The sequence below is a fragment of the Microcaecilia unicolor genome, chromosome 3 (assembly GCF_901765095.1).
Source record: "Microcaecilia unicolor chromosome 3, aMicUni1.1, whole genome shotgun sequence".
Classification (NCBI taxonomy): domain Eukaryota; kingdom Metazoa; phylum Chordata; class Amphibia; order Gymnophiona; family Siphonopidae; genus Microcaecilia; species Microcaecilia unicolor.
In genome coordinates, this window is record NC_044033.1 from 302,461,323 (window position 1) to 302,487,396 (window position 26,074).

At 46.9% G+C, this 26,074-nt stretch overlaps 1 protein-coding gene across 16 annotated transcripts in view; it reads right to left on the bottom strand.

Moving 5' to 3' along the window:
* SENP1 (SUMO specific peptidase 1) overlaps positions 1 to 26,074 on the bottom strand; it is a 347,559-nt gene that overhangs the window by 303,153 nt on the left and 18,332 nt on the right. For 15 of the 16 annotated variants that reach the window (XM_030198243.1, XM_030198250.1, XM_030198244.1 and 12 more), the window contains one exon: positions 9,922 to 10,085. In XM_030198243.1, coding sequence (XP_030054103.1) covers positions 9,922 to 10,085 — 164 coding nt within the window. Of the gene's footprint in view, positions 1 to 9,921; positions 10,086 to 10,863; positions 11,004 to 26,074 lie in introns of all 16 variants that reach the window. The other variant, XM_030198246.1, reaches the window with a different exon arrangement.

The following is a 26,074-nucleotide window of genomic DNA, read 5'->3' on the forward strand; positions in this document are numbered from 1 at the left end:
AATGGGCAGTATTCACAATGGAGAAGGGTAACTAGTGGGGTTCCTCAGGGGTCTCTGTGCTAGGACCACTGCTTTTTAATATATTTATAAATGATTTAGAGATGGGAGTAACTAGCGAGGTAATTAAATTTGCTGATGACCCAAAGTTATTCAAGGTCTAACTCGCGACAGGATTGTGAAAAATTACATAAGGACCTTACGAGACTGGGCGACTAAATGGCAGATGACATTTAATGTGACTAAGTGCAAGGTGATGCACGTGAGAAAAAAGAACCCGAATTATAGCTACGTCATGCAAGGTTCCATGTTAGGAGTTACAGACCAAGAAAGGGATCTGGGTGTCGTCGTCGTCGATAATACACAAACCTTCTGCTCAGTGTGCGAATAGAATGTTGGGTATTATTAGGAAAGGTATGGAGAACAGGTGTGAGGATGTTATAATGCCGTTGTATCGCTCCATGGTGCGACCGCACCTTGAGTATTGTGTTCAATTCTGGTCGCCGCATCTCAAGAAAGATATAGTAGAATTGGAAAAGGTGCAGCGAAGGGCAACTAAAATGATAGCGGGGATGGGACGACTTCCCTATGAAGAAAGACTAAGGAGGCTAGGGCTTTTCAGTTTGGAGAAGAGATGGCTGAGGGGAGACATGATAGAGGTATATAAAATAATGAGTGGAGTGGAACAGGAGAATGTGAAGCCTCTGTTCACGCTTTCCAAAAATACTAGGACTAGGGGGCATGCCATGAAACTACAGTGTAGCAAATTTAAAACAAATCGGAGAAATTTTTCTTCACCCAACGCATAATTAAGCTCTGGAATTCGTTGCCGGAGAACATGGTGAAGGCGGTTAGCTTAGCAGAGTTTAAAAAGGGGTTAGACGGTTTTCTAAAGGGCAAGTCCATAAGCCACTACCAAATGGATTTGGGAAAAATCCACAATGCCAGGAATAACATGTATAGAATGTTTGTACGTTTGGGAAGCTTGCCAGGTGCCCTTGGCCTGGATTGGCAGCTGTCATGGACAGGATGGTGGGCTCGATGGACCCTTGGTCTTTTCCCAGTGTGGCATTACTTATGTCTCATCTAGATCATTCTCTGATTCTGCTTCTGCCGGTGCCATTTTGGCCCCTCTCATCGACACCCTCGTGTCCAATCCATTCGCTTTTCCAGCTTTATCATCAATATATTTGAATCTCGCCAGTTTTTTTCCGGGCTGCCACAGATTTCAGAGTGGGTTTACTTTCTTTTGTGGGAGTTCTCAACGCCTGTTCCCGGATTTTTCCCCGCTTAATGTTTTTGCTCCCGCAGAGCTCCGTTATTAGGCAGCAATCTTCCAGCGGTGAGGTCACTTCCTCTCTACATTACCTAGCTCTTATATTCCAGCTACACTAATTTCTAGCTTGAAGTGGATCATATATTATACGAGTACTAGCAATAAAGTAAAAGGAGTACAACCAAAATTTGTATTAAATCAACCATTAAAAGTAGACCGACTGAAGCCATCGATGTTCGTTGTAGGAAAGTTAGTACATATTTCTTAACTAAAGAAGTCTTGACTTACAAAAAGAAAAATAATGAATCAAATGAATTACAGATGTAGGTAAATAGATTTCAGATTTCTTTTTTTAATAATTCATTTTTTATTAAATTTTTCCACAACAAAAGAACAATGAGAACACAACAAACTCAAAAGCTTAGAGAAACAGCATAGTAACATAGTAGATGACGGCAGAAAAAGATCTGCACGGTCCATCCAGTCTGCCCAACAAGATAAACTCATGTGTATACTTTACCTTGAATTGTACCTGTCTTTTTCAGGGCACAGACCGTATAAGTCTGCCCAGCACTATCCACTCCTCCCAACCACCAGCCCCGCCTCCCACCGTATAAGTCTGCCCAGCACTATTCCGTGCCTCCCAACCACCAGTCCCGCCTCCCACCATTGGCTCTGGCACAGACCGTATAAATCTGCCTACCACTATCCTCGCCTCCCAACCACCAACCACTCTTCCCCCCACCGGCTCCGCCACCCAATTTCGGCTAAGCTCCTGAGGATCCATTCCTTCTGCACAGGATTCCTTTATGTATATCCCACACATGTTTGAATTCCGTTACCGTTTTCATCTCCACCACCTCCCGCGGGAGGGCATTCCAAGCATCCACCACTCTCTCTGTGAAAAAATACTTCCTGACATCTTTCCTGAGTCTGCCCCCCTTCAATCTCATTTCATGTCCTCTCGTTCTACCACCTTCCCATCTCTGGAAAAGATTTGTTTGCGGATTAATGCCTTTCAAATATTTGAACGTCTGTATCATATCAACCCTGTTCCTCCTTTCCTCCAGGGTATACATGTTCAGGTCAGCAAGTCTCTCCTCATACGTCTTGGAACGCAAATCTCATACCATTCTCGTAGCTTTTCTTTGCACCGCTTCAATTTTTTTTTACATCCTTCGCAAGGTACAGCCTCCAAAACTGAACACAATACTCCAGGTGGTGACTCACCAACGACTTGTACAGGGACATCAACACTTCCTTTCTTCTGCTGGTCACACCTCTCTCTATACAGCCTAGCAACCTTCTCGCTACAGCCACCGCCTTGTCACTATTTCGTCGCCTTCAGATCCTCGGATACTATCACCCCAAGATCCCTCTCCCCCTCAGTACATATCAGACTCTCACCGCCTAACACACAAGTCTCTTGTGGGTTTCTACTCCCTAAATGCATCTTAAGCCCTTTACCCACTGTAAATGATAGCCTTTAAAAAATGTGGTCCCAACTCTCGAATGCAGAGCTTTAATCAGTGTGAATAAACAATTTAAAAATGATCCTAGCCGCCACATGGAACCAATGAAGTTGAATGTAGTAAGGTGTGATTCTGTCAAACTTCTTCAATGAGCAAATCAGCTGTATATTGTAGCTTCCTTAAACGCAAGATAAATTATATTGCAATAATCTAGTTTAGGTATCAAAGCTTACATTACTAATCTAGACTTATCCTATGTTAGATATTTTTAATTTCATCTGACACTATGTATCAATCAGAAACATCACCTAATAAGCACACTTATTTGGGTTTCCAAAGTTAAATTTTGATTATCACTACCTGGGATACTCAGCAAGGACTCTAACTTATAAATCATGTTATTTACTGTAAAGAAGTAATCCTGGGGAGCTATCCCTTTCTGGCCAACCAAGAGAAATTACAGTTTAATTTTAGCCGATTAGCCATCCAGATAACAGAGAAAACTTCTAGTTTAGATTTAATCATGTAAATATCGAACTCAAAATTATCACTGTGATATCAGCATACATAAAAACCCCAAAACCTGTCTCTAATACAAACCCCAGCAAGAACCTAAGCAAATTAAACAGGATGGGGGAACAGCGGCAGCTGAGGCACACAGAAACTTGCCCTAAAGGGACATGCCTCAGCCACCTGAGTGTGACACCCCTGGGGCGAAAGAGACCCCCCCCCCCATGGGCTTCATCCTCTATTCAACATTAACAATACTAAGCCCTGAGAGAAAATACCAAGAGACACACAAAAAAAGGGTTAAGTGTAGAACCTGTCCCTAACAGGCTTAATACCCCAATACTTGTCCAGCACTGCACAGCTTAGCACGTCCATCACCTGCTGGAGACTAAAAGCTACTTGGCTTTCTGGGGACTGCACAGCATGGTTATAGCCAAAAACTCAGAAATCAGTTCTCAGACTCCACGTGCTGATCAGGTGTAGACCGGTGCTGTACCAGTATGAAGGAATGCTATGGAACAAAATTTCAAAGCCTCATCCCTAAAATTGAAGCCTAATGAAAACCCAAGCTGGTATAAAAATCATGGACAATATACATCAAACTTTTCGTAACACTGTTACAAGGGGTGGGGGTGTATATACAGCCTCCCACCCTCACACACACATCCAGAAGTGGGTTCCTTCTATATCTCAAAAGAGTTCTTCCCACTAGTATATAGCAGGGGTTCACAAACCCGGTCCTGGAGGCACTCCAGCCAGTTAGGTTTTCAGGATATCCACAATGAATATTCATAAGAGGGATTTGCAGGAAGGAGGCAGTGCATTCAAGTCCTATGAATATTCATTGTGAATATCCTGAAAACCTGACTGGATGGGGAGCCTCCAGGGCCCAGCTTGGGAATCCATGGTATTTAGCAACATTTAAATGTTTACCTAATGATTTTTGGAAAATTAGGTTCCTACCTTGGTAATTTTCTTTCCTTTAGTCATAGCAGATGAAGCCATTACGTATGAGTTGTGTCCATCAACCAGCGGGGGAGATAGAGAGCACTCAACTTTTCACAGTGCCTCATGGCCAGCCAGCTCCACTGCCTCTTCAGTATTTGAAGCTTCCAAAGCAGTATGGCAAACCGCAATGGGAATAACATGAACTTTCCTCACAGCGAACAATGGCTCCTTAACAAGGGCATGAACTCAAAAGGAGGGAATGAACACATCCTCCTGGAGGGAATAAACTTGTCCTCCTTATTGTATAACTGGAGGGGATACACGCAACCTCCTGGAGGGAATAAACTCATCCTCCCAAAACATAAACTGGAGGGAATGGACTCATCCTCTTATAAGTGAACATGAATCCTGAAGACTGTTTTCCAACTTTCTCCCAAGGAAGGAACTTCAGGAAACAAGAACAGAACCTGAAACAGATTCACAGCATACAGACAATCATACAGGGAGGGTTCATGGCTTCATCTGCTATGACTAAAGGAAAGAAAATTACCAAGGTAAGAACCTAATTTTCCCTTCCTTGTCATCAAGCAGATGAAGCCATAACGTATGGGATGTAACAAAGCAATCACTATATAGGGTGGGAACAGGTCACACCACGCGCTAGCACTTGTGCTCCAAAACGCGCATCCCTCCTAGCAGCCACATCCAGCCTGTAATGTCGGGCAAAGGAGAGCTTAGAAGCCCATGTTGCTGCACTGCATATCTCTTGACGAGAGGGTGCTCCAGTTTCAGCCCAAGAGGAAGAAATTGCTTTGGTAGAATGCGCCTTAAAGGCTACAGGAGGAGACTGGCCGGCAAGCAGATAAGCTGAAAAGATAGTTTCTTTCAGCCAGCGGGCAATAGTGGCTTTAGACGCTGGAGACCCTCTGCAAGGACCTGATAGCAAAACAAACAGATGATCATAAATCCTGAAAGAGATAGTAATTCGCAGATACTGCAGCAGAGTCCTGCGCACATCTAACAGGTGCAACTGCCCAAAAGATTCTGGAAACTCCTCCTTATCAAAGGAGGGCAAGAAAATAGGCTGGTTTAGGTGAAACGCTGAAACCACCTTAGGCATGAAGGAAGGCACGGTCCGAACCGTGACCCCGGACTCTGAGAATTGCAGAAATGGGTCTCTACAGGACAGCGCCTGGAGCTCTGACACCCGTCTCGCCGAAGTAATGGCCACCAGAAAAACGGCCTTTAGTGTCAAATCTTTCTCCGATGCTCGCCGAAGCAGCTCAAAAGGAGAAGCCTGCAGGGCCTTCAAAACTAGCCCCAGGTTGAAAGCTGGACAGGGTGCTCGCACGGAAGGCCGGAGCCGAAGCACCCCAATAAGAAACCGTGCCACATCTGGATGAGCAGCTAAAGACACGCCTTCAACCTTACCACGAAGGGAGGCCAACGCTGCCACTTGCACCTGCAGGGAATTATAGGCCAAGCCTATTTGTACACCATCCTGCAAAAAGTCCAGAATCGGCGAGACAGGAGCCCGCATGGGTGTGATCGCTTTTGAAGCACACCAAGACTCAAACTGGCGCAAGCCACGGAAGTGGAACGCTTGCGGGCCTGCAGGAGAGTGGAAATGACTGTTTGAATAGCCTTTGTCCCTCAATTGCGCCCTCTCAATCGCCATGCCATAAGACCAAAGCGGCAGGCGTCCTCCATGGCTACCGGGCCCTGTGACAACAGGTTCGGTACCACAGGTAAAGGAAGGGGAGCCTCCACTAGCATCTGTCAGAGGTCCGCATACCAAGGCCTCCTGGGCCAATCCGGGGCGATGAGCACCACTTCTCCTGGGTGCAGCCGAATCCGCAGGAGCAAGCACCCTATCAAGGGCCACGGAGGGAACACATATAGTAGGCCTGGAGGCCAGGGCTGAGTCAAGGCATCCAACCCTGCCGAGCGAGGATCTCTCCGTCTGCTGAAGAAGCACGGGACTTTGGCATTTGAACTTGTCGCCATAAGATCCATCACGGGCTTGACCCATTTGACACATATCTGCAGGAATACTTCGTCTGCTAGTTCCCATTCTGCTGGATCGATCTGATGCCTGCTTAGATAATCGGCTTGCACGTTGCTCTGACCTGCAATGTGAGCTGCCGACAGAAACTGAAGATGCAGCTCGGCCCAGTGGCAAAGCTGTTTGGCCTGCGCGGCCAGTGCTCTGCACTGAGTGCCGCCTTGTCGATTTATGTAGGCCACTGCTGTCGTGTTGTCCGACATCACTCTGACAGCCAATCCTTCCAGGTTCACTTGAAAGGCCAGAAGCGCCTGAAACACCGCTTTCAACTCCAGGCGGTTGATGGACCACTCCGACTCCTCGGGTGTCCATAGACCCTTGCAATGTGCGCCCCAGCCCTTCAGGCTGGCATCTGTCACTACTAGACACCAATCGGGGGCCGCCAGCGGCATTCCTCACCGCAGCATGTGTGCCTGAGAGCCACCCCTCCGTGCTGAGTCGGGCCGCAGGGAGCCAAGGAAGTCTGCATTGATAATCCTGGGAAACTGGAGACCATCTTTGAAGTAGGGAATACTGTAGAAGCCTCAGGTGCGCTCTTGCCCAGGGCACCACTTCCAATATGGCTGTCATCGATCCCAGCAGCTGGACAATGTCCCAAGCTCGCAGGCGGGGCATCCTCAGGAGCAGACGGACCTGATTCTGAAGCTCGCACCGCCTTAGCTCGGGTAGGTATACATAGCCCGAGTCTGTGTCGAACCTGGCCCCCAAATATTCTAGAGATTGTGAGGGGATCAGGTGACTTTTGGCCATATTGACGACCCAGCCTAGAGATTGAAGTACTGAAACCACTCTGGCTGTAGCTTGATAGCTCTCTGTTACAGAGTCTGCTCTGATGAACCAGTCGTCTAGATACGGGTGAACCCTGATACCTTCTCGCCTGAGCAAAGCAGCTACTACCACCATTACCTTCGAAAAGGTTCGGGGAGCTGTGGCAAGGCCAAAAGGCAAGGCCCGGAACTGAAAATGTTTTCCCAACGCCGCAAACCTCAGAAACTTCTGGTGCGGGGGCCAAATTGGTATGTGCAAGTAAGCTTCTTTCAGGTCTAGAGACGTGAGAAACTCTCCTGGCTGTACCGCAGCAATGACGGAGCGCAGGGTTTCCATGTGGAAATGCCGCACTCTCAGGGACTTGTTTAATTCAATTTTAAGTCCAGAATAGAGCGAAAAGACCCACCTTTTCGCAGCACCACAAAGTAGATGGAGTATCGGCCGTAGCCGTGTTCAGTGGGAGGTACCGGGGACACGGCCCCTAACTGAATCAGACCTTGCAAAGTCTCCTCTACCGCCGCCGGTTTGGCGGCAGAACCGCATCGGGACTCCACAAACACGTCTCTTACTGGGGCGTTGAATTCTATTCTGTAGCCATCTCTGATCAGGTCCAGAACCCACTGATCTGAGGAAATATTGGCCCACTCCTTCTAGCTTCACGGAAGCGAGGTCTTTAAGAGGAGTGGACCACCTGGCCCTTGGAGGAAGGCCTCGGTCTATCTTCGGGCAAGCGCTGAGGTTTAGGATCTCCCAGGCCTTTAACAATTTTTTTTTCCCAACTCCTCACCAAATAGGAGAAGGCCTTGAAAGGGCAACTTCACCAACCTTTGCTTAGAGGCCATGTCCGCTGCCCAATGTCGTAGCCAAATAAGACGGCGAGCCGCCACTGCTACTGTCATTTGTTTAGCCGAAGCTCTGACAATATCCTAAAGGACATCAGCCAAAAAGGACAAGGCCTACTCCAGCCGCGGAGCCACATCCGAGAAAGGCTCCGCTCCATCTCCGGGCTGTTCCACTGCCTGTTGCAACCACGCCAGGCAGGCTCTAGCCGCATAACAACTGCATGCAGACGCCCGAACAGTAAGACCTGCAATTTCAAAGGACCGTTTAAGTGCTGCTTCCAGCCTACGGTCTTGTATATCCTTCAGGGCAACTCCTCCTTCCACAGGGAGGGTAGGTCTCTGTCACCGCAGTGACTAGGGCATCTACTTTAGGCACTGCAAAGCGAGCCAAATGCTCCTCACGCAGAGGGTATAATTGCCCCATAGCCCTGGAAGCTTTCAAAGGTCCCTCGGGGTCAGCCCACTGAGCGGAAATAAGCTCTTGGATGGAGTCATGCAAAGGAAAGGCTCGAGCAGGCTATTTGGTACTAGCCATCCTAGGAGTCACAGAGGAGGTCGTGCCACTGTCAGGCTCTTCAATAGAAAGGACCTGTAGGGCATCTGAAATAAGCGCTAGCAGCTCATCACGGTGGAAAATCCTCACAGCGGAGGAATTATCCAGATCCTGTGGTAATTCTGCACCTGACTCTGGCTCCTCAGACCACGAAGGCCTGCCAGAACTCTCCAAATCCTCACAGCCCGACCACGGGGGGGGGGGGGGGGGGGGGGGGTGCACCACAATCTGAAGGGGACAATAGAAGGGGCCTCAGACGACCCTTGAGGGAGAGCTCTTTTCAGCATGTATGTTTTATGCAATAACACAAAATCAGGGGAGAAAAAAAACTTGCCCTGGGCACCCAGACCCCGTCCGGGGCTAGCCGCTCCCTGAATAGCCTCAATTCGAGGTCCCCCACCCTCACCCCGGGCTCTCCGTCTCTACGGAGGCCGCGCCATGCGGAGAATTCAAAATGGCGTCCGCTGCCAGCTCTGAGCGGGAAGAATCATCGCTCACCATGCTCGGGCTGGCTTACACCTGTACAGCACGATTTACAGAGCCCCGCTGCTGATTTGCGCTTCCCACACCGGGAACAGCGCTTTACAATCTCTGCAACCATCGCCGAAAACGGCGGGAAAACTAAAAAAAAAACGCCCCGATCGTGGGGCCACCCCGGAGGAGTTAGAAAACACTCTTACCTCACCGGACCGAGTATCACAGCTCCGGTCCCATAGAAGAATCAAAGAAAAACCTCTGTTCCACTTTTTTTTTTTTTTTTTTTTTTTTTAACGCTGTGAGGAAAGCAGAGGTAATAAGAACTCCGGAGGCTCAGCTGAGTGGGAAAGGCAGGGAAAGGCGAACCAATGTGCCTGTATCCACTGAGTGGGAAAGGACAGGGAAAAGCAAGCTAATATGTCCACATCCACGGGGGCATGGGTAAGGCAGGGAAAGGGCTAACCTATGTGCCTTCAAAGTGAAGCTGCTATAGCCTCTAACACCCCGGCTAACAACTGGCAAGCCAGGAGCCACCCCCAGGCAGATTTTTGATGGAGCTCGAAGACGCTGCAGCCACCCTGCTTGGGGAGATAGAGAATACTGAAGAGGGAGTGGAGCTGGCTGGCCATGAGGCACTGTGAAAAGTTGAGTGCTCTCTATCTCCCCCTGCTGGTTGATGGACACAACCCATACGTAATGGCTTCATCTGCTTGATGACAAGGAAATACCCCATCCTTAAAATGTAGGTATGACTTACTTGAAATTCTGTGTAATATTTATATTAATACATCTTTCAGATGTCACATACAATTTTCTTTAAATTAATCTCATTTCCAAGTCCTGTAGCATACCATGCCATACTATGTACTGTTATCAGAATATTTTTCCTGCTGTAATTGTCTGCTGCATATGTTTGATTTATTCTTGCAGAACACTACCTTGGGGGGGGGGGGGGGGTCTCCAGAGAGGCAGTAAATACATCCATAAATCAATAAATAAAATCTAATCCAAACCTGATTGCCAGATGAATGGAGCTGATCAGTAGTATTATCAATCTGTTGTATAGGATGTACTTTGAATATTGATGTGTAACTCAGGCCACAGTTCCTACTATTAGGCCATGTCATCATCTCTTTGACGTCTCCAGGTGTCATTTTTGAAGCATCCACAGTCTCATCTTAAAAATATTAAGATATATATATATATCAAATATAAAATAATTCTTGACAGGTAACATTTTCATTACATCTGGGCTTATATCCCGCAACTATATTTCAGTTCTAAGCAGTTACAAACATCAGAAAAAAAGAAACTACTACTACTAAACCAGAATGAACCTTTAATAATTGCAATAATCAATGCAATTACCAAGACCTAGTTAATACATATTTCTTAAATAAGTTTATCTTCTTCCTAAACAGAGGTAAGGCTGTGAAAAAGAAAACATATCAGCAATATCTTTCCGTTATCGAGCTGCTTGCACGGCCAAATATTTATCAAAAAGCACCAACCTCCTTTTATCCTTAGCTGAAGGTAAAGTGAAAAAGTTATCAGTGTCTCATCTCCTAAGCATAGTCCCAAAGATTGGAGGGTGGCCAATAACATCAATTTTTAGAAAGGGTTCCAGAGGGGACCTGGGAAATTATTGACTGGTGAACCTGACATCAGGACACCAGGCAAAATAGTAGAGACTATTAAAGAATATAATTACTGAACATATACATAGACATGGATTAATGAGAAACTCAAACAGATTAAGTCAAGGTAAAATCCTGCCTGACCAATCTACATTTCTTTGGAGGGGTGAATAAACATGGATAAAGGTGAGCTGGTTGATACTGTGTATCTGTCAAAAATGCCTTATGAAAAACCAAAGTACTTCATGAAAGACTGAAAGAATTAGAAAATCGGATAGGAGTCAGTGTCCTATTGTGGTTAACGAAAATTTGTCTTACCTGATCATTTTCTTTCCTTTAATCACAGCAGATGAATCCAGATCCTTGTAGGTTATTGACCATCTACAAGCAGGTGGAGATAGAGAGTGCTGAACTGCACTGCCATACAGGATAGAATGCTTCCTGGTCAGTCAGTATTTCTCAAAACAAAGCAGAAGGAAACAATCACATTTCTCCTTCCCCACAGGGAACCTTGATAAACCAGAAACTATCAAGATGAAATCCAAGCACAACAGTCCATCTAAAACATAAAAATGCATATATCCTGCCCAAGAGAAAGAAACGAGAGGAACCCCTGAAAGAAGCTAGGGTAGGGCTCTGGATTCATCTGCTGCAACTAAAGGAAAGAAAATTAATCAGGTAAGACATAATTTCTCAGATGAATCCAGATACTTGTGGGATGTACCACCCGAAGTAGGGTGTGAACCTGAAGCCCCCTAAAAAGCAACAAAACTCCATAAAATGAAGGCGACCGCACATAATCTTCTTAAAGGGAATGCCTGCAGAAAGCAAGCAAAAGACTATGTTGCCCAACATAAGTCCTCCCTGGAGAAAACAAACGGACCAATCCCGAAAGAAGCTACAGCTCGGACAGCAGACGCCTGGAGACTATACAAATGAGCTGTATCTGCTAGAAAATACGTTAACACAGAAGTGTCCATGAGCGAGCATGCAAGGCTAAGGAAGCTAACGTCCCCGTGAAGCACCGAGCAAGGCAGGAACCAAAGAACTAATCAGTGGAGCTCATGGATCATGTCCAAAAGAGGAGACGCGTAGAAGAATGTGGAGCTCACAGGAAGAATAAGAGTAAGTGAGAAGAAAGGCAGAAATCCAATCTCACAACAAAAGGGGTGACAAAATGGGCCTGCACGCCAGCAAGAGGATTCAGAGGAGCTTGACCGGCTTAAGTCTGGAATTCTAAAAACCTGCATGGACAGACACCCAGAACTGAAACTACAACAGGGGTGCCCCCGGTATCACTAAACGAAAGGTGAGCATGAACTACCCAGCAAGAAGGACCAGACCTACCCTCAGGAAGATGCTGAGACCAGGAGGAACCTCGATTGGGCACCAAAAATGCTAAGCCCACACTTGGATGTCCACAAACAGGATCTTAACCAACTAAAGCACTATGCCTGACCGGTCACCCAGAGATGCAAGCACAGCAAAACACAGGCTGGGACCGCCAAAAGACACCGGCTCAGGAGACACCTGAATGCAGATAGTGCAGGAATCTGCCCAACAAGCCAGCCTCAACTCTCCATATGACAGAACCGGAAGATGGAAAGAGTGGTGGACTCCAGGAATAAACCTGAACTCTGATATAGTCAGCTAAAGCAAGCCGGAGCCGCCTAGCACCTGTAGAAAGCCACCTACCAATAGAGCTGAAAAGGCTGACAAGAGCCATTCTGGAGCCTCCGGAATTGGTGGAGCTGACTTGGAAAGCCAAGAGAAATGACAACCAACAGAAGAGAAGGAACCACCAAAGTGGTCAAAAGTGGAACGGGGCACATGGCAAAACGCCCAAGATAGATGCCAGAGCACCCAGATCTGGAACACAGAAAAGCAGTCCCAGAGATGGGAGTAATCCTGAGCTGAAGAGCAACAGGAAGGATGCCATTCTTAAAAATATGTCGAAGAACACTCCACAATGTTCCAAGATTAGCACTGGAAACAACAGACTCTCGAGAAATTAGAATACCAATCCTAAAATGACTGAAGAACAGCCATTCTGGAAGAAACTGTCAGACTCCCGTACTGGAGGAGACAAAAATCAGCCAAACACAAGGTATGGAAAATCTGCAATCCATTCCTGAGAAGGAAAATGTCCTTGGAGATGTGGAAAGGCTGAATGACACTGCCAGACCAAATAATAAATGCCAAGGAAAGGAACTGAGAAATAGTCTGTGGAAAAGTGGAAGGGAACTAGAAAACACATGTCCTTGAGAGCCAAAGAGGTTGAAACTCTTCAGTCCGACTAAAACTATTATAGACTGCAAGGATCCCTCCACCTCCCCCCCCCCCCAAAAAAAAAAAGTACTCTTGAAAAGTCCCAGGAAAGGTGTAGGGAAATTCCATGTAGTGCAACCACAAAGGAAATAGAAATACGCCTTTGCCTCAAAGGCAACTGGGGTCAGCCACCAACCTCGCCGAAAAGAATGAGGACACCAGAAGGCGCAAACTGCCTGATATTTGGCCTGGAGCCTGCATGAAGAGAATATATGCAGAGGCCTGGGGGGGGGGGGGGGGGGGGAAAGACTTGCTGGTAACTATGCAGAAGCATGGTGAAGCCACATCAGAAATCGGAAGAGGTGACCTCAGACTCGAGAACCCTCCACCGAAAAGCAAGGGAAAACCAGGGGAGGCCTGGAGTTGAAGCTGAATCTTTGTAGACTGCAGTATGCTGCAGAATAAGCAGAAACCATGCAGCTGAGATGCCTGGCCTGTAGCACCTGGCCCCTCAACATCAGAGGGCTAAAAAGAGGCAACAGAATCTGAAGCGTGCTGCTCACACAACCTCAGACGCTTGACAAGTCTAGGTCAGAAACAACTGCACTTGACAGAGAACGAAACAAGCTATCCCTGAAGAGGAAGCTTGTCAAAGGATACCTAGGCAAAACTCTCTGCCAGCTGAGAGTGTAAAGAAGTGTCCAAGGAGGAAGAGCACCAGAACTTTCTGGTATGACTGTGCACTGCCGTAACCCAATGAGGGAGATAGCCACAGCTTAATGATGCAAAAGAATCAGGATGTCGGTGCCATAGGAACTATTGAAGGTAAACTGGAAAGAGAATTGCACCAGAAAACTCTGGACCTCTGAGACTCCCAGATACTCGAAACAAGACGCCTACTCTTCTCTCAGCGAGGGAGTTCGGCACAACAGCTAGCCACTAAAGTGTTAACTGTATCCACAACACTCAGTTCCAAGGTATGTACTCGGCCAGGGCTCTACACCAACACTGGGAAAAAGTGGCAAAGGTGCCAGCCGAGGCACGATGGCACTGTGCTAGAGACACCACTGAAACAGAGGAAACTGGAAGAGGTATGCACAAGCTTCACCTAGTGCCAGAGTCGAATACCAGAGAACAGAACTGATGGAGAAAGACAAGGCAAAACTGTAGGCCAGGAGCAAAGAGGATGCCATCCTAGCCACACAAATCGGATGGTCAAGGCCATCAAGAAAGGAAAGGAAAAACCTTTCCCTTGGGACAAAGAAGAGGACCCCAGCTTGGAAGAAAATTGGACCACCAGTATGGAACCTACAAGGTGAAGGACAGCCATCTTCCAAATCACCCACTGTAACTACCAGCACTGTGGTGAACCTAAAACATACAGGGACTGAGTGTTATCCGGGGAAAAGGAAGGATAAGAACTGGCTAGAGCCACCCAACTAGAGTGGAACCCAAATGCACTTCTTCAGTTGCCTAGAATTTTGCCTGAAACAAAGGCAAATCCATGAGTGAAAAAAATTATGCTGCAAATTTCCATCTAGCCCTGAACCTGGAGAAGCGCAGGAGGTCTGAAAGAGACCTGTGTGCCCAAGAAAGGCAGCTGAAGACCAACTTTCCCTTGGAAATAAACAGCTACCCTGCTACAGGACAGCGAGACCCAACAAAGAAGAATTTTCCACCAAAGTCAAGGACCAGTGCCAGGGTGGCTTTTTAAATTTTTTTTAAAGAAAAATAAAACGGGCACAGTAAATAAGGCCTGACAGAAGACCTCACACTCATGGACAACAGCCTGAAAACTACTCACGGGTCCCACACAGGAACTGCCCTTAACCCACAGTGGAATGAAAGCAAAGGTAATCTACTACAGAAAACTGAGAAAGCAGCGACCCCATCGTGCAGCCAGTTTGGGAAGCGACTAGAGAGAACTGGGAACCACATATGTGGTCTGCAGCAACCCGGGCCCTTAAAAGGGACTAGGCAATGCCTAGTGCACACTAACAAAGCGCCCTAAAAAAGAAAAAATATCAGGGCATTGTCCCCTTATATAAGGCTATGCCGCTGGAGCGCAATAAGGTTCTCTAACAAGAGCTCGCAAGCTCACCATTCAAGTCCTCTTGCCCCTTAACAACAGGCAGTTCACAAGACCCGTGCAGAAAAGTTGGAGAAATAGGGGACAGGAACATCTCTCTGTAGCCTGAAGTAACTCTTCACCTACGTACACAGCAAGGTTTGAAAGTAGAGACTAAATCCAGGGAACAGGATGCAAAGAACAGGGGCTGCCAAAAGCCGGATCCAAAGAGCTTCCCTGTGTCCTTCCATTTTGTTTGTTTTTAAAAGGCTACACAACTCTGAGGAGAATGGCACCTAGAAGGCCCCGTAAGAGATGATGGCAGGGAACAAAACCTGGTGTCGAGAGGCAAACGCCGGCAGTGTTACCCTCCTGAAGAGCATCAACAAATGGTCGACGGCACCCTCAAAGAGAAATGAGTCTGCGCTTTTGTCACAAGCAAAGCTCACTCAGAAGCTGTACCCATACACTCAGAGAGGCCCATAGAGGCGGCAGGCCAACCCAGATGCTGTGCACTGTGACAGCTGACCTCAAAACCACTGCCTGAATAAACTAGGGCAGTAAACAGAAAGGAAGTGAGGAAATAGCGCAGGTACTTACCTGCAGCAAGTGTTCTCAGAGGACACCAGGCTCTATATTCTCACAAATGGGTGATGCCGACCTGCGTTGCCCAGTCTGGAATTTACAAAAGTCAAATGAGAGCTTTGTGGAGCACGAGACATGCCCCACTGCACATGCACGAGTGCCTTCATGCCTGCCGCAAGAACACAGTCGCCTCAGTTTAATACTACAGCAAAAAAAGTAAAGAATTATGAAGGAGACAACTCCAAGGGGAGGTGGGAGGGACTGAGAGAGTATAAAGCCTGCTGTCCTCGGAGAACACCTGCTACAGGTAAGTACCTGTGCTTTCTCCAACAACAAGCAGGCTTATAATTCTCACAAGTGGGGAATCCCAAGCATCCAGGCTCACCAAAATCAACACACACTGGTCAATTGGGCCTCGCAAAGGCGAGACTATAACAGATTAATCTGAAACTATATATACAATCTGAATAAGCGTGCAGCCTGGAACAGAATAAAACAAGCCTAGGAAGTTGGATTCTAGACTCCCAAACACATTTATTTATGCATTTATACCCCAAATTATCCCCACAAACATGCAGGCTCAATGTGGCTTACATAAACCGGAGAGAGAGAGAGAACTCCGGGTGATATCAGATACATATGAGAATAGTAGAGTAGAAGGGTAAGAAAGAAAGGATGCTTTACATATAACAGTACAAAAGAATTGGACTAAACAGGATTCACATATGCCAGCTGGCAAAGGCTATAGTCCTACATTGTTCCTGGAGAAAATGCTTTGGTAAACAGATGTGTTTTTAGTGCCTTGTGAAAGGTAAGGTAGTCTCTCTGCAACACTGTCTGTTGAGTCAGGTATCCTGTTCTAGGCAGTAGAGCGATGTGAATGTGTGGACTGAAGACCACGTCGCAGCCTTGCAAATTTCTTCAAATGGAGGCTGACCTCAAGCCGGCTATCAACACAACCATGGGTCTGACATTATGTGCCGTGACATGACCCTCTAGGGACAGGCCAGCCCAGCCTGGGCATAAGTGAAGGAAATGCAATCTCCTAGCCAATTCCAAATGGTGTGTTTCCCGATGGCGACTCCCATCCTGTTGGGATCAAAAGAAACAAAAAGCTGGGTGGACTGTGTGGGGCCTCGTCCGCTCCATGTAGTAGGCCAGTGTTCTCTTGCAATCTAAGGTGTGTACAGTGCTTTCGACAGGATGGGCATGAGGTTGGGGAAAGAATACTGGCAAAACAACTGACTGGTTCAGATTTATTTGTTGCATTTGTATCCCACATTTTCCCACCTTTTTGCAGGCTCAATGTGGCTTACAGTATGCCGTAGTGGCGATCGCCATTTCCGGATTGAGAAATACAGAGTGGTATTGCATTAAGGTCATAAATGGTAGAGTAAATTAGATAGTCAGTTCATTTCTGACGTGAGAAATAAGGTGGTAGTGCGTTAACGTTCGTTAGTGACAGGGTGGTTGAAGCAGTCAGGTATAGGGGAGTTCGGTTTTGTCTAATTATGGAAGAGTTTCATTGTCTGGTGTTTAGGATGGATCATAGTGGTATGCCTTTTCGAACAGATTGGCTTTTAGTAATTTTCGGAAGATTGTAGGTCGTGTATTGTTTTTATGGCATTTGGTAGTGCGTTCCATAGTTGCGTGCTAATGTAGGAAAAGCTGGAGGCATATGTTGATTTATATTTAAGTCCTTTGCGACTGGGGTAGTGGAGATTCAGGAATGTGTATGCTGACCTTTTTGTGTCCTGGTTGGTAAGTCTATGAGGTCTGACATATATGGAACTCAGACACCACCTTCAGCAGGAACTTAGGGTGTGTGCGGAGGACTACTCTGTTGTGATGACACTTAGTATAAGGTGCATCCATTATTAAGACCTGAAGCTCACTGATTCTATGAGCTGAAATAACAGACACCAAGAAAACAACCTTCCAGGTCAAATACTTCAGATGGTAGGAATTCAGTGGCTCAAAAGGAGCTTTTATCAGCTGGGCGAGAACGACGTTGAGATCCCATGACAATGGTGGAGGTTTGACAGGGGGCTTTGACAAGAGCAAACCTCTCATGAAGCGAACAACTAGAGGCTGTCCAGAGATAGGCTTACCTTCTACACGTTGATAAGCACTAATTACACTGAGGTGAACCCTTACAGAGTTGTTCTTGAGACCAGACTCTGATAAGTGTGGAAAGTATTCAAGTAGGTTCTGTGTTGGACAAGAAAGGGGATCTATGATCTTGCTGTCACACCTGCTCCATTTAAAAGAATACCACCACTTAGTGGAACCTTTCCTGGAAGCCAGCAAGACCCAAGAGACACCCCTCCCCCCCGAAAGACCTAAGGAAGCGAATTCTAAGCTCTCAACATCCAGGCCGCGAGAGCTAAAGACTGGAGGTTGGGATGTAGAATCGACCCCTCGTTCTGAGTGATGAGGGTTGGAAAACACTCCAATCTCCACGGCTCTTCGGAGGACAACTCCAGAAGAAGAGGGAACCAAATCTGACGTGGCCAGTAGGATGCAGTCAGAATCATGGCCCTGCGGGCTTGCTTGAGTTTCAACAAAGTCTTCCCCACTAGAGGTATGGGAGGATATGCATACAGAAGGCCTGTTCCCCAATGCAGGAAAAAGGCATCCGACGCTAGTCTGAAGCTTGGAACAGAACTGAAAGGCCTTGTGGTTTAGCTGAGTGGCAAAGAGATCCACCGAGGGGATGCCCCGTGCTCGGAAGATCTTGCAGGCTACACCCATATTCAGCAATCACTCGTGAAGTTGCATTACCTTGCTCAGCCTGTTGGCCAGACTATTTTTTTAACGCCTGCCAGATAAGTGGCTTGGAGAAACTTGCCGTGACAGCACGCCCAAAGACACATCTGGATGGCTACCTGATACAGACGGCAAGATCCGGTTCCCCCCTGCTTGTTGGTGTAATACATCGCAACCTGTCTGTTTGAATTAAAACAATTTGGTTGGACAGCCGATCTCTGAAAGCCTTTAGAGTGTTCCAGATTGCTCAGAGCTCCAGGAGGTTGATCTGAAGATCTGTTTCCTGGGGGAGACCAGGCTCCCATCAATATGAGCCCCCCCCCCCCCCCCCCCCCAGGAGAGATGCATCCATCGTCAGCACTTTCTGCAGCTGAGGAATTTGGAATGGACGTCCTATGGTCAAATTGGATCGCATCATCCGCCATTGAAGAGAATGTGCAAAGTCAGTGGCCACATGGGTGACATCTTCTAGATTCTCCGTTGCCTCATGCCACTGAGAAGCTAGGGTCCATTGAGTAGATCTCACGTTCAGACATGCCATGGGCGTATCAAGTGGTGAAGGCGGTTAGCTTGGCAGAGTTTAAAAAGGGGTTAGACGGTTTAAAGGACATGTCCATAAACCGCTACTAAATGGACTTGGGAAAAATCCACAATTCCAGAAACAACATATATAGAACGTTTGTACGTTTGGGAAGCTTGCCAGGTGCCCTTGGCCTGGATTGGCCGCTGTCGTGGATAGGATGCTGGGCTCTATGGACCCTTGGCCTTTTCCCAGTGTGGCATTACTTATGTACTTATATATATGTACTTATGTACCGTGGAGGCCATGTGCCCCAAGAGTCTCAACATCTGCCAAGCTGTGACTTACTGTGACGGTCGAACCTTGGACACTAGGGATAGAAGGTTGTATACCCGCGCCTCGGAAAGATAGGTTCAAACCCTTCTCGTATCGAGCAATGCTCCAATGAATTCCAATTTCTGAACCAGAGTGAGATGGGAGTTGGGGTAATTTATTACGAACCCTAGTAGTTCCAGCACCTGAATAGTCTTTTGCATGGACTCCTCAGAGGTGCTCCACCAGCCAATCGGCGAGATAAGGAAACACAATAACTCCTAGCCTGCATAGCGACATTGCAACTACTGCCAGGCATTTTGTAAACACTCTGGGAGCTGACACTTGGACAAAGGGCAGCACGTGGTACTGGAAGTGCTGCATTCCCAGCCAAAATCAAAGATACTTGATGTGAGCTGGAAGTATTGGGATGCATATATATGCATCCTTCAAGTCCAGAGAGCATAGCCAATCATTTTCCTGAATCATGGGAAGAAGGATACCCAGGGAAACCATTATGAACTTTTAACGGACCAGGAATTTGTTCAGGGCCCTTAGGTCCAAGATGGGATGCATCCCCCTTGTTTTCTTTTGTACAAGGAAGTATCTGGAATAGAATCCCAGCCCTTCTTCCTCTGGTGGAATGGGTTCGACCTCTTGGGCCTTTGGAAGGGCAGAAAGTTCCTCTGCAAGTACTTGCTTGTGCTGAAAGCTGAATGTATGAGCTCTCGGCGGGCAATTTGGAGGTTTGGATTTCAAATTGAGGGTGTATCCTAACTGGTCAGAGGTGATGAGAGGCCACCTTTAGTTAAAAAACAAATAACCTCTCCCCAACCGGCAAGTCGTCCGGCACGGACACTTATTTCGGATATGCTCTCCTGGAGCCAGTCAAAAGCCCATCCCTTGCTTTTGCTGGGGAGCAGTAGGGACCTTGGGCGCATGCTGTTGATGGGAATGAGCTTGCTGGGGCTGAGCCTGAGTAGGCTGGCGAGACGCCAGTGTACCTGCACCTAGAATAGGAATAGAGAGCACTCCGTGACTCACCAAAAAACCTCCTAGTTGAGGAGATGGCAGCAGAAGGCACCCGGCGGAAGACAGAAGCCATAGCATCTGTGTGCTTCTTGATCTGATCAACCAGATCTTCCACCTTCACTCCAAAAAGATTATCCCTCTGGCAATCAACATCTGTGATCCTCTACTCAACCAAATGGTTCAGGTCAGAAACACGCAGCCATGAGAGTCTGCGCATTGCTATACCTTGGGCAGAGATCCTGGATGCTACATCAAAGGTGGCGTATGTGCTCCTGGCCAAAAATTTGCGACATGCCTTCCTGCTGTTTGACCAGCTGACGAAAAGGTTTGGCATGCTCCAAACATGACAGCTGCCTCGCAGAGTTCCGCAAGTGAATGCTCGTGAAGAGCTGGTATGACTGCATACAGACAGTGAGCATGGCTGTCTGATACATTTTCCTCCCAAAAGAGTATAAGGTCCTAGCTTTTCTGCCTGGGGGAACCAAAACAGTCTCTAGAACTCTTGGCCCTTTTGAGGGCGGAGTCCACCACCATGGAGTTGTGGGGTAACAGACCTCATCAACCCAGGCTCCCCATAGATCCGATACTGTGAATCAGTCTTTTTCGGGACTATGGGGAATCGACAGAGGGAATGCCCAGTTTTGCATAAGGATTTCCCTGAGTACCTTATGCAAAGGAGCAGACACTGCCTCTGTAGGTGGAGAAGTGTAATCCAGGACCTCGAGCATCTCAGCCCTGGACTCATCCTCGTCTACAGGGAACGGAATGGCCAGAGTCATTTCCCGTACAAAAGATAAGGAGAGGCTCTCAGTGGGCGACAGTCTGCTTTCAGGTGGAGGGGAAGGTTCAGAGGGAATCCCAAAAGACTCATCTGAGAAGTACCTGGAATCTTCCTCTCCCACAAGCGTTCTTCCTCGGTGTCAGAGAGCACTTCTCTCAGTGACTTCTGAGACCAAACCCGCCTCGATGCCAGAGACCCATGGTCTCGATGGCAATGTCGAGGAGCCGACTCCCACACGGACTGTGACGAAGCTTCTTCCATCAACATCGATGGGGAGTTGACCTGCGTGGCAGCCAATACCAGAGCCATAAGCAGTGCAGAGCTCAAAACCTCACGCTGCAGCCGACAGCAAGCTAGTCGCAAGCACAACCGACGCCGATGCAGTTTGGTGCAGCAGTCCCTCCAGAAGCAAGGCCCAAAGCCGCTCGTCGAGAGGCACCACTGGAAAAGGCTGCGGGGCCAGTGGAGCAGTCAGTGGCAGAGCTGCCTGGGGTTCGGGAGCAGGAGCTGAATTGCTGGGAGACCGATGCAACAGCACCTCTTGTATGGAGGAAGAGTGATCCTCCTGGTGTCGACGCCCCTGAGCTTCCAGCACCACATGTATCAAGGGAGAACGGTGTCAGTGCTTCTTAGCCTTTGCTCAATGCACCTCACTGAGGCTCTTCGGTGCTGAAGACGTCGAATCCCCACGTCTCCTCTGGGTCGGGTCCGAAGATGGACAGTCCAGGGGGGCCTGCATAGCAGGAGGCCTCGAGGCAGGTGGAGACCCACTCGATGCCTCGATGCTCCCGGTGTGTCGTCATCTCAGCAGCCATGCCTATCACCATTTCCAACATCAATGCCTCCGATGCCGATGACCTCAATGCCGATGTCAAAGGACTGGACCGAGCCCCAAAATGTTTCTCTCTCTGGGCTTCTCGAGCCAGTTGAGTCCTTTTCTTCAGTTGAAGACAGAGTACAACTAGCTGGGCTATGGTCGGGCCCACGAAAGGGTATCAGTGCCCAAGATGGTCTGGTTGCACCAAGAACAGCGTTTGAAGCCACTAGGAGTCTTCGATGACATGGAAGGGAAGACTGCCCTAGCTAAATCAAAAAATGCGATTGTGCTGAAAAGTAAAGCACAAAAAAAGAGAAGACCTGGCCGAGCAGGTCTAAGGACGGACGCGACTAAAAATTAAAGGACACGACGCTGGTCAAACGAAGAAACTAAGAAAATAAAAGGAAACTTTTTTTTTTATTTATGCTTTTAACAAATATTTAACAAGTATAAACCTTGTAAGAGAAATACAGGCAAAAAGTAAATACGACATAGTAATGTTCCAATCATACTAACAAAATATTTTAACACTCTTAAAGAAAATGGCTATTTGGAGCATTTATACAAAATAATATTTTACAGCCTTAGACCACAGTAATAGGTACGGGGGAGAAAAGAGTTAGAGAAGATCAAATAATAAGTAATCTCATAAGTATAGGCTGCATTACCCAGTGCTTCATTACTTTTCACTTCACTTTCTTCATCTCTAAAAACAAACACTTTTAGCTGTTCCGGTGAAAAGAATGTATACTTTGTTTGAGCCAGCTTTACTACACACTTGCACGGATATGCAAGAAAAAAGGAAGCACCAACTTCAATTGTATTTTGTTTTAAAGAAAGAAATTGCTTCCTTTTTTGCTGGGTTGACGATAAAAGGAAACGTTTTCTTCCTTTTTTAAAACACTGAAAAGAAAAAAAAATAACGGCTAAACACCGCAAAAAACAAGCACTGAAGGCTCTCCCGGGCAAAAAAGCAGAGCCAGAAAAACAACTGCCACTGCTGACAAGGAAAAAAGTAACTGAGGAGTGCAGGAAGGCACTTGGCGCGTGCGCAGTCGGATGCACTGTGCGCTCGGCTCTATCAAACATTTTGCTTTTTTAAATGCCTGTTCCCGGGTTGGCACAGAACACCGGCCTACTTGTGAAGGTTATTTCAGCCTGCTTGTCCTTGGAGAATAAAAATCATCACTATTACATTTTACATAACAGAAAATTTTAACAAGACAGCCCCACTGTCAAGACCCTTGGGCAGAATCCCAAAGTCGTCCTTGCGGTGCTCTGGGTTCAAAGAAAGATCAATATCAAGAAAAAACAAACATTAGAATCCAACAATTGTTCACATATACATTTGAAGTAATTACATAACACCAAATTTCTGTCCAGTTCCAGGCAAAGGTTACTAACAGGGTGGTCTAAAAACCCTGTATTTCCACTTTGGTCTGGATATCACCAGACTTCTTCAAAAATATCTTCACTGTTTGCTATAAAATACTGAAATATTTTTAACTTAATGACACCTTTAGCTATAAAATACTGAGAATACTAAATACACTAAAAACACAAGTTAGGAGACTCGAACGAGCATGGAAAAAAATGAAAGATGAACACACACTTAACGCATGGAATCTAATGCAAAGAAAATATAAATATACAGTAAGACAAACCAAAAGAACATACTACAAAACCAAAATAGGGCCAGACTACAAAGACGCACATAAACTTTACCAACTTGTGAATAAACTACTAGACACCACACCGGTTACCACAACCAGCACAGACACCCCATCAGCAGACAACCTTGCCAAATACTTTAATGAGAAAATTATAAAACTACGATCCACGCTACCACTAAATATCACCGATCACGAAAAATTAATTGACTGCCTGGACCCAACGCCCGATGAATACCCAGCAGATCGAACCTGGACAATCTTCTAACTGAAGAAACCATCACTCAAGCAATCAGCAAATTCGCCAAATCCCACTGCAAACTGGATATATGTCCCAACAACCTAATAAAATTCGTCCCCCAACATTTCATAACAGACCTCACGTCACACCTGAACTACATGCTACAACATGGACTTTTCCCCAAGGACAAAGGAAATATACTACTTACCCCTATACCCAAAGATTTAAAGAAAAAAAACAAATGACACAATTACCGCCCAGTAGCATCCATCCCTCTGGCAGTCAAACTTATGGAAAGTATGGTAACCAAACAACTTACTGAATACTTAAACAAATTCACAATACTACATGGATCACAGTCAGGATTTCGATCCACACACAGCACCGAAACAGTGCTAATCACTCTCCTAACCAAATTCAAACAAATAATTGCAACCGGCAATAATGTACTTCTCCTACAATTTGACATGTCCAGCCACCAAATACTATCGAACATCCTAGAGTACTTCGGGATTGGAGGAAACATACTTATACGGTTTAATGGCTTTCTAACCGCAAGAACATATCAAGTGATATCAAATTCAAAATCACCACCACGGAAGCCTGAATGCGGAGTACCCCAAGGCTCACCGCTCTCACCGGCCCTTTTTTTTTTTTTTAATTTGCATGAAGTCTTTATTGTCAAATTAAAGAATCAGTACAGAATGCAACAGGAAAGCATTATACACAAGTACATAATTCAAAGCACTACAAGAAACGTCAAGAAATAAGATTCCAAACTGCAAAGAACAACACAATAGAACTTCATTATTTTATAAACTTTCAGATTTTCCCCCCAAGATCCCCCAACTCCCCCCTCCCACCTTCCCCCCAGCCTATTCAAACCACCCAACCACCTTGTTACCAGTCTCTGTCCTCAGTTATACTAAACATTTTTTAGGAAAGGCTCCCAGATCGCATGCCACCTGCAGGTTTGGTTACGCCGCTCCGCTAGAAGCCTCTCCATCTCACAAACATACCTTAATTTAGAAAACCATCTCGCTATTGGAGGAGTCTTAGACATTTTCCAACAAGAAGCGATTACAATCCTAGCTGCACTTGTTGCATACCTCGTCAATATCTGCTGGTCATGTGAAAGGCTTGCCTCCTTAACCGAGAACAAGAAAAAGGCAGGGTTCCAAGGAATAGGGCATCCCATCCATTTCTGTAATCGATTCTGAATGGATTTCCAGAATGCCCGTATCTTTGCACACGCCCACCACATATGCCCCATAGTGCCCTTAACCCCACAACCCCTCCAGCACTCACCAGACAAGGTGGGGTATATGCGCCGGAGACGCTCCGGCGTCAAATACCACCGGAACAGCACCTTGATAGCATTTTCCTTGAAGGGTACATGAGTGGACACTCTCGCCGCTGCCCGTTCTATCCTCTCCCACTCAGCCTCCGAGATCTCCATGCCCAGCTCCCTCCGCCATCCCCCTCTGTGAAGTGTGTATCGTGGCGCCTGCAGTCTAATACAACTGTATAAGCGAGATATTAAACCACTCGTCGCTGCGTGCCCTTCACATATTGCTTCCAGAGGCAACTTTTCCCTGGCTACCACCTCCCTGATTGCCCGTGTGGTGAGGAAGTGGGTTACTTGTCGATATGCATATTCGTCCCTTCCCACTACCGGGAATCGGGCCACAGCTTCATCGAAAGACAACAATGAATTGCCCTCAAACAACTGTCCCCAGGTTCTCAAACCCTCTCCATACCATCTGGTGAACACTCCTGTTTCAGTCCCAGGGTAGAACATTGGGTTAAATGCTATCGGGGACAGACGTGATAGCATACATTTTTTCCGGGGAAAGATACTATCCCAGTATGAGAGCGTTACCTGAATGGCTGGACATGCCCCCTCCCCAATTGATCTAAACGGGCTAGGAAGCCACATTAGTGTCCCAAGTGGTCTCGGGCCCGCAGACTGCTGCTCTATGTGTACCCATTGTCTATCGGGATACCCCTGGAACCATTCAATGGCTGCGCGTGCTTGGGCTGCTCGGTAGTACCAGGCCAGGTTAGGTACCCCCAACCCTCCCCATCTTTTATCCTGATATAAAAGAGAACGTGATAGACGCGGCCTCTTCCCTGCCCAAATAAAACGTACAATACGATCTTGCAGGGTTGCAAGGAACCTTCTAGGTAGCACTATCGGGAGGACTTGGAATAGGTATAGTAAGCGTGGCAACACATTCATCTTAACAGTAGCTATTCTGCCAAACCATGATAACTCCAAGTCCCCCCATCTGTCCAAGTCGGCCGAAAGAACTCTAGCCAACCCTTTGTAGTTTGCTGTGAAAAGGTCAGATAGATTAGCTGTTAAATTCACTCCCAAGTAACGGATTCCTTTCGGGGCCCATCGAAAAGCGTAGGACGATTGTAGGGATTCCACCAACCCTTCAGGTAGTGTTACATTCAGTG